General features: G+C 43.8%; 2 protein-coding genes across 7 annotated transcripts in view; one reads left to right on the top strand and one right to left on the bottom strand.

The window, feature by feature from the left end:
- The window catches only part of fndc4b (fibronectin type III domain containing 4b), a 26,623-nt gene extending 23,700 nt beyond the window's left edge, over positions 1 to 2,923 (bottom strand). For both annotated transcript variants that reach the window (XM_055862667.1, XM_055862669.1), the window contains exons 1-2: positions 2,831 to 2,923; positions 2,560 to 2,717 (exon numbers count right to left, since the gene is read on the bottom strand). In XM_055862667.1, coding sequence (XP_055718642.1) covers positions 2,560 to 2,632 — 73 coding nt within the window. In that variant the 5' untranslated portion in view covers positions 2,633 to 2,717; positions 2,831 to 2,923. The remainder of the gene's footprint in view (positions 1 to 2,559; positions 2,718 to 2,830) is intronic.
- Positions 2,924 to 3,745: 822 nt separating this feature from the next.
- gckr (glucokinase (hexokinase 4) regulator) overlaps positions 3,746 to 12,500 on the top strand; it is a 36,904-nt gene continuing 28,149 nt past the window's right edge. For 3 of the 5 annotated variants that reach the window (XR_008752874.1, XM_055862664.1, XM_055862663.1), the window contains exons 1-10: positions 3,746 to 3,913; positions 4,047 to 4,196; positions 4,576 to 4,644; positions 6,364 to 6,432; positions 6,515 to 6,588; positions 10,036 to 10,102; positions 10,237 to 10,290; positions 10,393 to 10,487; positions 10,753 to 10,855; positions 12,306 to 12,424. Coding sequence is in view for 4 of the 5 variants with exons in the window: in XM_055862664.1 (XP_055718639.1) it covers positions 3,866 to 3,913; positions 4,047 to 4,196; positions 4,576 to 4,644; positions 6,364 to 6,432; positions 6,515 to 6,588; positions 10,036 to 10,102; positions 10,237 to 10,290; positions 10,393 to 10,487; positions 10,753 to 10,855; positions 12,306 to 12,424 (848 nt within the window). In the remaining variant the exon portion in view is untranslated. Of the gene's footprint in view, positions 3,914 to 4,046; positions 4,197 to 4,575; positions 4,645 to 6,363; positions 6,433 to 6,514; positions 6,589 to 6,988; positions 9,838 to 10,035; positions 10,103 to 10,236; positions 10,291 to 10,392; positions 10,488 to 10,752; positions 10,856 to 12,305; positions 12,425 to 12,500 lie in introns of those variants that run through there. The other 2 variants (XM_055862665.1, XM_055862666.1) reach the window with 2 other exon arrangements.

Raw genomic sequence — 12,500 nt, 5'->3', positions numbered from 1 at the left:
AGAACTTTGGTCTAATTCCCTGAGATCTGGATCTTCTCTGGAAAATCATTATTTTAGTCTTTTGGGGTTTTACTGCCAGGGCCCAGGCCTGGCAGTACTGCTCTAGCAGGTCCAGGCTCTGCTGTAGGCCATGTGCTGTGGGTGACAGCAGGCATAGGTCATCTGCGAAGAGTAGGCATTTAACTTCTGAATTGTGGAGACTAACACCAGGGGCTGAGGATTTTTCTAGAATAGTGGCCAATTAATGTAAATATTGAAGAGTGCAGGGCTCAGATTGCAACCCTGGCGAAGGCCCCGCCCCTGGTTAAAGAATTCTGTTATTTTCTTACCATTTTTAATGCTGCACGTATTGCCAGTATACATTTATTTAATTCTGTCATATGTTTTACCCCCTACACCACTTTCAATAACTTTGTAGAACAGTCCTGTATGCCAAATAGAATCAAATGCTTTTGGGAAGTCGATAAAGCAAGCGTATATTTTTGTATTATGGGTGTAAATATATAGGGTGTAAATATGATCAGTTGTGCGATGTTTTGGTATAAATCCAATTTGGCTTTTACTCAAGACATTGTGCTTATTAAGGAAGTTTAGAACTCTTACATTAAAAATACTACAGAAAACCTTCCCCAGGTTACTGTTCACACAAATGCCTCTGTAATTGTTAGGGTCAACTTTCTCGCCGTTCTTAAAGATTGGCGTTATGAGTCCTTGATTCCAGATGTCAGGGAAATAACCTACACTCAGGATCAAATTAAAAAGTTTTAATATAGCCAATTGAAATGTTGCACCAGTGAGTTTGAGCATCTCATTTAGGATGCCATCAGGTCCGCATGCCTTTTTAAATTTGAGAGCCTGACGTTTCTTATAGAGTTCCTGGTCAGTAATTGGGGAGTCCAGTGGATTTTGATTGTCCTTTATAGCTTTTTCTAATCCATTCAACTTCTCATGAATTTGGCGCTCTGCGTTTGTGTCAATTTGAACAGTGTTTTAAAATGGGTTGTCCATATGTCACCATTTTGTATCGCTAATTTCTCTTGTTTAGATTTTTTTACGTTTTTTCCAATTTTGCCAGAAGTTGTTTGTGTTTATGGACTCCTCAATTAGTGTCAGCTGCTTGATGTTGTACTGGGCTTTTTTGGTTCTGAGTGTACGTTTATAGAGTTTTAAAGTCTCACTCTCTCTCTCTCTCTCTCTCTCTCTCTCATTTTGACACCATTCTGTTTTCTCTATGACATTCAATTCAGCTTTGAAAAAAGGTGCGAGTTTAAGTTTGTTGTACCTGAGTGAGTCTGACCACCAATCAGAGACCACTCTGATGACACACTAAATGATGACCACCAATCAGAGACCACACCAAATGATGGCCACCAATCAGAGACCACTCTGATGAAACACCAAATGATGACCACCAATCAGAGACCACTATGATGACACACCAAATGATGACCACCAATCAGAGACCACTAGGACGACACACCAAATGATGACCACCAATCAGAGACCACTATGATGACACACCAAATGATGACCACCAATCAGAGTCCACTATGATGGCACACCAAATGATGACCACCAATCAGAGACCACTATGATGGCACACCAAATGATGACTACCAATCACAGACCACTAGGATGACACAACAAATGATGACCACCAATCAGAGACTACTATGATGGCACACCAAATGATGACCACCAATCAGAGACCACTATGATGGCACACCAAATGATGACCACCAATCACAGACCACTAGGATGACACACCAAATGATGACCACCAATCAGAGACCACTAGGATGACACACCAAATGATGACCACCAATCAGAGACCACTATGATGGCACACCAAATGATGACCACCAATCAGAGACCACTGTGATGACACACCAAATGATGACCACCAATCAGAGACCACTATGATGGCACACCAAATTATGACCACCAATCAGAGACCACTAGGATGACACACCAAATGATGACCACCAATCAGAGACCACTATGATGGCACACCAAATGATGACCACCAATCAGAGACCACTATGATGACACACCAAATGATGACCACCAATCAGAGACCACTATGATGACACACCAAATGATGACCACCAATCAGAGACCACTATGATGACACACCAAATACTTTGATGGATCCTTTGTGTCTTCTTCTAATCCCTCTTAAGGGGAAAGTAATCAAAAAGTAAAAGTAATCCGATTACCTGAGTTTGAATAATCAGATTACATTTAGAAAGTAATTTATCAAACCTTGTAAATACTGAACCACACACACACACACACACACACACACACACACACACACACACACACACACACACACACACACACACACACACACACACACACACACACACACACACACACACACACACACACACACACACACACACACACACACACACACACACACACACACACACACACACACACACACACAGCTCCAGCATGACACAAAGAGTGAAGACCTTGAGAAAGGTGAAAGTACCCAGACAAGTCAGTTACCAACACTAGGGGTTGTTTAACTATAACGAGGATACTTACTCGCTGCCACCATGTTCCAGCTGGTCAGCAGGAGGGTAACGAGGCTCAATGAGACAGCACCATCAGCAGGCATGTTTCCCCCCCCTCTCTCTGTCTCTCTCCTCCTCCTTCGCCACTAGATCACATTGCAAACAATTCCCTCACCCACAGCTGTTGATCTTTTTGAAAGAAAAAAGAAAAAAGAAATAGAGTTAGTGTGATTGGTTTTCCTGGAGGGGGAAAAACGTTGCTGTAACGGGAATGTCGGTCCACCCGCACTTGAAGGACTCACGGTTATGAATCGATTCCGGTCAGTGGTCCGCTATGGACAACAGCACAGCTCGATATCCGACGGTGAATGATGTTAACATCCGTGATGTTGCTTCTAAGCCGGGTTGAAACAGCTGTTGTGTATTTTTGAGAGAATGTAAACGGAAGGAAAGGAGGAGAGTGGGAAGAAGAGAGAGAGGAGGAGACAGCTGTTGCTCCCGTTGGGCGTTTCAGAACCACGGTCGGCGCCCACTAGCCGTACACTTTCACCAGTTCACAGACAGAAAGGAGGGGAGAGGTAAAGGGATAAAGAAGAGGAAGGGAGGAGGAGGAGGAGGAGGAGATATCTTGTCGTCTGTCTCCAGGGTTTGGCAGTTTACCGTTCCGCCTGCATAGCACGAGAGGATCCGGGGCATCCTACTGACAAGCGTGTTCTTCCGCGAGTCCCAGGAGACACGCTGGCACGCGAATATTTCTTTCATCTACTGCCCGGTTTGTTAAATCTTGCATATACAACGGTAAATCTTTCTCTCTCACTTTCTCTCATAAATCAGACCTGATTCCTCTGCAGAGAGTGAGCAGGCGTGTGGATGATGGACCCAGAGCCATATATAAATATATCTGTATGGTTTTGGGATGGCCTATTTTCTCAGATCACATATAATCACATATCACATATAATATACCAATATAATATACCAATCATTGACGTGTGTGTGTGCTTGTGTGTATGTGTGTGTGTGTGTGTGTGTGTGTGTGTGTGTGTGTGTGTGTGTGTGTGTGTGTGTGTGTGTGTGTGTGTGTGTGTGTGTGTGTGTGTGTGTGTGTGTGTGTGTGTGTGTGTGTGTGTGTTAAACTTTGTCTCAGACTGGTTGATATCTGCATGTCTCAAAGGTCACTTAGTGGAGCAAGAGAGAGACCTTTGTCCACGGCTTATGTTTAGTGTTGCTGTGTGTGTGAGAGCAGAGAGAGAGAGAGAGAACAAGAGAGACAGACTGACAGACATTTAAAACACTGGACGAACTCTTCGTCTTTTGATCTACAGCATTCTTTAACAATGGCGAAAAGGGACTTCAGTGAGATCTCAGACACGTGCAGCTGGGAGGTAAGAGATCTGGAGAGAGGTGCCACTTTGTGCTTATGGTTATCCACAAGGGGCTCTGGTCAAAATATAGGGTGCCATTTTAGCCACAGATCACTCTGTCTGGTCTCCAACTCCCATGATGCTTCTGTGTCAGTCGCCAGATTACGAGCCATGGTTTCCTGTGTCGGAGAAGTCCAACCCCCTGACTCGTGACATCGACAAGGCCTCGCCCAATCATATTGTCCGTCTGCTGGCAGCCTGCGACGCACAGATGTTCCAAACGGACACAGGAACCATCTACCAGGTCAGGGGTCAGGGGTCAGAGGTTAGAGAGGGCTCAGGTAGGAGCAAGGCTCTGGGAAAGAACAGTCATCCACCCTTAACATAACTTTTTGGACCTTTGCAACAACACACTCACCTTGATAGACACATCACACCATTTTGGGATTGGGGAAGTATTCAATGTACCTGGTCAGTGACAGTGGTTTGTGTGTGTGTGTGTGTGTGTGTGTGTGTGTGTGTGTGTGTGTGTGTGTGTGTGTGTGTGTGTGTGTGTGTGTGTGTGTGTGTGTGTGTGTCTTTGTCTGTGTGTGTGTGTGTGTGTGTGTGTGTGTGTGTGTGTGTGTGTGTGTGTGTGTGTGTGTGTGTGTGTGTGTGTGTGTGTGTGTGTGTGTGTGTGTCAGAGGCTGTTCAGTGACAGAGTGGTGAGGACCATGCTGGAGGTGGCCAGGACGGTGGAGCAAATTCTCAGGGTGAAACACTCTTCTCTGTACAGACACATTCTATACATGTACAGACACATTCTATAAACATACAGACACATTCTATAAACATACAGACACATTCTATAAACATACAGACACATTCTATAAACATACAGACACATTCTATACATGTACATACACATTCTATACATGTACATACACATTCTATACATGTACATACACATTCTATACATGTACATACACATTCTATAAACATACATGCACATTCTATACATGTACAGACACATTCTATAAACATACAGACACATTCTATAAACATACAGACACATTCTATGAACATACATGCACATTTTATACATGTACAGAGACATTCTATACATGTACATACACATTCTATAAACATACATGCATATTCTATACATGTACACACACATTCTATACATGTACAGAGACATTCTATACATGTACATACACATTCTATAAACATACATACACATTCTATAAACATACATACACATTCTATACATGTACAGAGACATTCTATACATGTAGATACACATTCTATAAACATACAGACACATTCTATACACGTACAGAGACATTCTATACATGTACAGACACATTCTATACATGTACAGACACATTCTATACATGTACAGACACATTCTATACATGTACATACACATTCTATACATGTACAGACACATTCTATAAACATACATACACATTCTATAAACATACATGCACATTCTATACACGTACAGAGACATTCTATACATGTACAGACACATTCTATACATGTACATACACATTCTATAAACATACAGACACATCCTATACATGTACAGACACATTCTATACATGTACATACACATTCTATAAACATACATGCACATTCTATACACGTACAGAGACATTCTATAAACATACATGCACATTCTATACACGTACAGAGACATTCTATAAACATACAGACACATTCTATACATGTACATACACATTCTATACATGTATACACGACCTCCCGGGTGACGCAGTGGTCTAGGGCACTGCATCTCAGTGCTAGCTGCGCCACCAGAGTCTCTGGGTTCGCGCCCAGGCTCTGTCGCAGCCGGCCGCAACCGGGAGGTCCATGGGGCGACGCACAATTGGCATAGCGTCGTACGGGTTAGGGAGGGTTTGGCCGGTAGGGATATCCTTGTCTCAGTATGTAAAATGTAATAAAAATGTATGCACTCTACTGTAAGTTGCTCTGGATAAGAGCGTCTGCTAAATGATTCAAATGTAAATGTAAATGTACATACACATTCTATAAACATACATACACATTCTATAAACATACATACACATTCTATAAACATACAGACACATTCTATAAACATACAGACACATTCTATAAACATACAGACACATTCTATAAACATACAGATTCATTCTATACACGTACAGAGACATTCTATACACGTACAGAGACATTCTATAAACATACAGACACATTCTATAAACATACAGATTCATTCTATACACGTACAGAGACATTCTATACATGTACATACACAAGGAGGTTTTCTGAATTATAGCTTCTGTTCTTGTATCATGTGTGTGTGTGTGTGTATCATGTGTGTGTGTGTGTGTGTGTGTGTGTGTGTGTGTGTGTGTGTGTGTGTGTGTGTGTGTGTGTGTGTGTGTGTGTGTGTGTGTGTGTGTGTGTGTGTGTGTGTGTGTGTGTGTGTGTGTGTTTGACAGGACCCAGAGGATAGTCTAATTGTGTTGAGTGGTTGTGGAACCTCTGGTCGCCTGGCCTTCCTAATAGCGGTATTTATTACTATATTCCACCATTTTATAATTGTATCATATGTCATATGCAGTATCTATATGAGATGTGATGTTTTTCCAGTCACGTTTTAACAGATCCCTGAGAGACAGGCAGCAGAAAACTGTTTACTCTTACATCATTGCTGGGGGAGACAGGTGAGAGTTTGAGATATTACACACACACGCGCTCGCATGCACGTGCATTCACACACAAACGTTCTATGTTCCGTTGTGTTTAATGTTCTGTGTCATGTTGTGGTATCTCTAGAACCCTGTGTTCTGTGTCATGTTGTGGTATCTCTAGAACCCTGTGTTCTGTGTCATGTTGTGGTATCTCTAGAACCCTGTGTTCTGTGTCATGTTGTGGTATCTCTAGAACCCTGTGTTCTGTGTCATGTTGTGGTATCTCTAGAACCCTGTGTTATGTGGCATGTTGTGGTATCTCTAGAACCCTGTGTTCTGTGTCATGTTGTGTTATATCTAGAACCCTGTGTTCTGTGTCATGTTGTGTTCTATCTAGAACCCTGTGTTCTGTGTCATGTTGTGTTATATCTAGAACCCTGTGTTCTGTGTCATGTTGTGTTATATCTAGAACCTTGTGTGTTCTGTGTCATGTTGTGGTATCTCTAGAACCCTGTGTTCTGTGTCATGTTCTATCTAGAACCCTGTGTTATGTGTCATGTTGTGTTCTATCTAGAACCCTGTGTGTTCTGTGTCATGTTGTGTTCTCTCTAGAACCCTGTGTGTTCTGTGTCATGTTGTGTTCTATCTAGAACCCTGTGTGTTCTGTGTCATGTTGTGTTCTATCTAGAACCCTGTGTGCTATGTGTCATGTTGTGTTATATCTAGAACCCTGTGTGTTCTGTGTCATGTTGTGTTCTATCTAGAGCCCTGTGTGTTCTGTGTCATGTTGTGTTCTATCTAGAGCCCTGTGTGTTCTGTGTCATGTTGTGTTATATCTAGAACCCTGTGTTCTGTGTCATGTTGTGTTATATCTAGAACCCTGTGTTCTGTGTCATGTTGTGTTATATCTAGAACCCTGTGTGTTCTGTGTCATGTTGTGTTATATCTAGAACCCTGTGTTCTGTGTCATGTTGTGGTATCTCTAGAACCCTGTGTTCTGTGTCATGTTGTGGTATCTCTAGAACCCTGTGTTCTGTGTCATGTTGTGGTATCTCTAGAACCCTGTGTTCTGTGTCATGTTGTGGTATCTCTAGAACCCTGTGTTCTGTGTCATGTTGTGGTATCTCTAGAACCCTGTGTTCTGTGTCATGTTGTGGTATCTCTAGAACCCTGTGTTCTGTGTCATGTTGTGGTATCTCTAGAACCCTGTGTTCTGTGTCATGTTGTGGTATCTCTAGAACCCTGTGTTCTGTGTCATGTTGTGGTATCTCTAGAACCCTGTGTTCTGTGTCATGTTGTGTTATATCTAGAACCCTGTGTTCTGTGTCATGTTGTGTTATATCTAGAACCCTGTGTTATGTGTCATGTTGTGTTATATCTAGAACCTTGTGTGTTCTGTGTCATGTTGTGTTATATCTAGAACCCTGTGTTCTGTGTCATGTTGTGTTCTATCTAGAACCCTGTGTGTTCTGTGTCATGGTGTGTGTTGAATATTGTATAATGTTCAAATAAAACATTTTTTTTATTAGTCATTAGTGTTTAATATTGTTTAATGTTAAAATAATATAAAATACAATTGTATTAGTCACATGCACAACAGCATTTCACCTTACAGTGAAATGATTACTTACGAGCCCCTAAGCAACAATGCAGTTTCAAAAAATATATAGATATGGACTATATACAGGGGGGTACCAATACAGAGTCAATGTGGAGACTATATACAGGGGGGTACCAATACAGAGTCAATGTGGAGACTATATACAGGGGGTACCAATACAGAGTCAATGTGGAGACTATATATAGGGGGTACCAATACAGAGTCAATGTGGAGACTATATACAGGGGGGTACCAATACAGAGTCAATGTGGAGACTATATACAGGGGGTACCAATACAGAGTCAATGTGGAGACTATATATAGGGGGTACCAATACAGAGTCAATGTGGAGACTATATACAGGGGGTACCAATACAGAGTCAATGTGGAGACTATATACAGGGGGGTACCAATACAGAGTCAATGTGGAGACTATATACAGGGGGTACCAATACAGAGTCAATGTGGAGACTATATACAGGGGGGTACCAATACAGAGTCAATGTGGAGGCTATATACAGGGGGGTACCAATACAGAGTCAATGTGGAGACTATATACAGGGGGGTACCAATACAGAGTCAATGTGGAGACTATATACAAGGGGTACCAATACAGAGTCAATGTGGAGACTTTATACAGGGGGTACCAATACAGAGTCAACGTGGAGACTATATACAGGGGGGTACCAATACAGAGTCAATGTGGAGACTATATACAGGGGGTACCAATACAGAGTCAATGTGGAGACTATATACAGGGGGGTACCAATACAGAGTCAATGTGGAGACTATATTCAGGGGGTACCAATACAGAGTCAATGTGGAGACTATATACAGGGGGGTACCAATACAGAGTCAATGTGGAGACTATATACAGGGGGGTACCAATACAGAGTCAATGTGGAGACTATATACAGGGGGGTACCAATACAGAGTCAATGTGCGGGGGCACCGGTTAGTTGAGGTAATATGTACATGTAGGTAGAGTTATTAAAGTGACTAGGCATAGATGACAACAGAGAGCAGCAGTGGTGTAAAAGGGGAGGGGGGAGCAATGCAAATAGTCTGGGTAGCCATTTGACTAGATGTTTTGTAGTCTCACGGCTTAAGGGTAGAAGCTGTTTAGAAGCCTCTTGGACCTAGACTTGGCGCTCCGGTACCGCTTGCCGTGCGGTAGCAGAGAGAACAGTCTATGACTAGGGTGGCTGGAGTCTTTGACAATTTTTAGGGCCTTCCTGACACCGCCTGGTATAGAGTTCCTGGATGGCAGGAAGCTTGGCCTCAGTCATGTACTGGGCCGTTCGCACTACCCTCTGTAGTGCCTTGCGGTCGGAGGCCAAGTAGTTGCCATACTAGGCAGTAATGCAACCAGGCAGGATGACCTCGATGGTGCAGCTGTAGAACTTTTTGAGGCTCTGAGGACCCATGCCAAATCTTTCCAGTCTCCTGAGGGGGAATAGGTTTTATTGTGCCCTCTTCACGACTGTCTTGGTGTGATTGGACCATGTTAGTTTGTTGGTGATGTGGACACCAAGGAACTTGAAGCTCTCAACCTGTTCCACTGCAGCCCCGTCGATGAGAATGGGGGTGTGCTCGGTCCTCTTTTTCCTGTAGTCCACAATCATCTCCTTTGTCTTGATCATGTTGAGGGAGAGGCTGTTGTCCTGGAACCACACGGCCAGGTCTATATATGTGTTGAATGTTGTGTGTTTAATGTTGTGTGTTTAATTTTGTGTGTTTAATGTTGTGTTGAATGTTGTGTGTTTAATATTCTGTGTTTAATATTTTGTGTTTAACGTTGTGTGTTTAATTTTCTAGTTTAACGTTGTGTGTATAATGTTTGTTAATGTTTAGTGTTTGTTCTCTCTGTGTTTCTGTAGAGCCCTGCTCACATCCCAGGAGGCATCAGAGGATGACCCCAAACTAGGCATGCTCACACTGGAGAAGGTCAGGAGTCAGGAATGTGGAGGGGTGTGGTCTAAAATGGGGAAAATCTTTAAATTCACATGAATGAAATGAATTTCATATCTAGGTTTCTCTCTCTCCCCCCATCTCTCTCTATCTCTCTCTCTCTGGCTCAGCTATGTGAAGGAAAGAGGCATGTCCTGTTCATCGGCATTTCCTGTGGCCTGTCTGTAGGTTACTCTGCCAACTGTCCAGTCAAAAGATCCAGTCACCAACAGTTGTCCAATCAACTGCTTCATTGTGTCACTCTTGTGTGTGAGTGTGCCCTCTAGGCTCCATTTGTAGCAGGACAGCTGGACTTTTGTCTGAAACACCCTGACATCTACACTCCTGTACTGGTGGGATTCAACCCCGTCACACAGGCCAGGTCAGGGCGTCTTTGCTTTGTGTGCCCATACATGTATGTGTGTTTGAGAAGGGAGGAGCATATGTGTCAATACTGATTTTATACTCTGATTTTATGTGTTTGTGTGTCTATGTGAGTAAATGTGTGTGCGTGTGTGTGTGTGTGCCTGCTTGCGTGTGTGTGTGTGTGTGTGTGTGTGTGTGTGTGTGTGTGTGTGTGTGTGTGTGTGTGTGTGTGTGTGTGTGTGTGTGTGTGTGTGTGTGCGTGCGTGCGTGCGTGTGTGTAGGGAGGAGACCATGCCAGGCTACAGTCTGACCTTCAGGGAAGTGGTCCAGAGGATGGAGGAGCAGAGAGGTCAAAGGGCATTCATCATCAACCCAGCAGTTGGGGTAACGCGTGTTGCCAGGACCGGTAGCTGACTTTGGCAGTTGGCACTGTGGCTCGCTACTTTGTATCGTTTGGCCTACGGGGTAACGTCGTAGACAGCTCCATACTGATCCTACAACTACAAAACTCCTTAGCTTAGGTGTTGGATTACGTAGTTCATTTAAGACGCTCAAGACTGAAACGTCAATATTAGCTACAGGAAAAGGTTTGCAAGGTTTGAATGCAGAAAAAAACGTCATGCAGACATGAGCTCAAGCTTGGAATGAGGTTTGATGATTGTTAGGTGGTTGTAGAATGAGAGCAGCTTGGTAGGCTTCGTCAGAGATGATATCGCAGGAGTGAGAGGAAGACTCTGGACGACTGAAGGATCTTAATGGTTCCGGATGTTTGAAGGATCTTGATGATTCCGGATGTTTGAAGGATCTTGATGATTCCGGATGGTTGAAGGATCTTGATGATTCTGGATGTTTGAAGGATCTTGATGATTCCGGATGTTTGAAGGATCTTGATGATTCCGGATGGTTGAAGGATCTTGATGATTCCGGATGGTTGAAGGATCTTGATGATTCCGGATGGTTGAAGGATCTTGATGATTCCGGATGTTTGAAGGATCTTGATGATTCCGGATGGTTGAAGGATCTTGATGATTCTGGATGTTTGAAGGATCTTGATGATTCCGGATGTTTGAAGGATCTTGATGATTCTGGAGGAAGGTTTCTTGCTCATTGCAGATTGGAGGGGGAGATGAAGACTCTGAGTATTGGGGTGGGAGTCCTGGTAGTATCTGCTTCTTGGAACCGAGTTAATCCAGGGATGGTGGAGGGAGGAGACAGGGGTGGTGGAGGGAGGAGACAGGGGTGGTGGAGGGAGGAGACAGGGGTGGTGGAGGGAGGAGACAGGGGTGGTGGAGGGAGGAGACAGGGGTGTTGGAGTGAGGAGACAGGGGTGGTGGAGGGAGGAGACAGGGGTGGTGGAGGGAGGAGACAGGGGTGGTGGAGGGAGGAGACGTGTGGTGGAGGGAGGAGACAGTGGTGGTGGAGGGAGGAGACAGGGGTGGTGGAGGGAGGAGAAAGGGGTGGTGGAGGGAGGAGACAGGGGTGTTGGAGGGAGAAGACAGGGGTGGTGGAGGGAGGAGACATGTGACAATAGATTACGATAACAGGAACTGGACAGTGTGAGTATACAGTGTATTTACAGCCATTGATTGGCGAGGAGAAGAGTAGTAATTGCTTGATTAACAGGAGGGGAGGAGACTTAAATTGTTCCAGGTGTGGTTTTTCCTGGAGTACATTAGTTGTGATACTTAACACCATTTGTAGCCAGACTATTTGAATCTCATGAATGTTTACTAGTCATCAGACAGATCAGTGCAGACGACCATTCTGCTTTCTGACGAAAGACAACGAACTTCTGACCTCTTAACCCCTGACCTCTTAACCGTGTGCGTTGTAGCCCGAGGCCATCAGTGGTTCCTCCAGAATGAAGGGGGGCAGTGCCACCAAGATCCTACTGGAGTCTGTCCTGGCAGCCGCACACACAGCTGCCTTTACCAACACACACGTCACACGCAGGTTTTAGTCACACACACACACGAATCCCTCACACCTGCAAACAAACAAACGTGCACGTTAAATATATTGAAAATAC

This window comes from Salvelinus fontinalis, chromosome 15, assembly GCF_029448725.1.
Source record: "Salvelinus fontinalis isolate EN_2023a chromosome 15, ASM2944872v1, whole genome shotgun sequence".
Classification (NCBI taxonomy): Eukaryota; Metazoa; Chordata; class Actinopteri; order Salmoniformes; family Salmonidae; genus Salvelinus; species Salvelinus fontinalis.
Note: the sequence above shows the minus strand (reverse complement) of the source record. Positions and strands in the feature narration are given on the sequence as shown.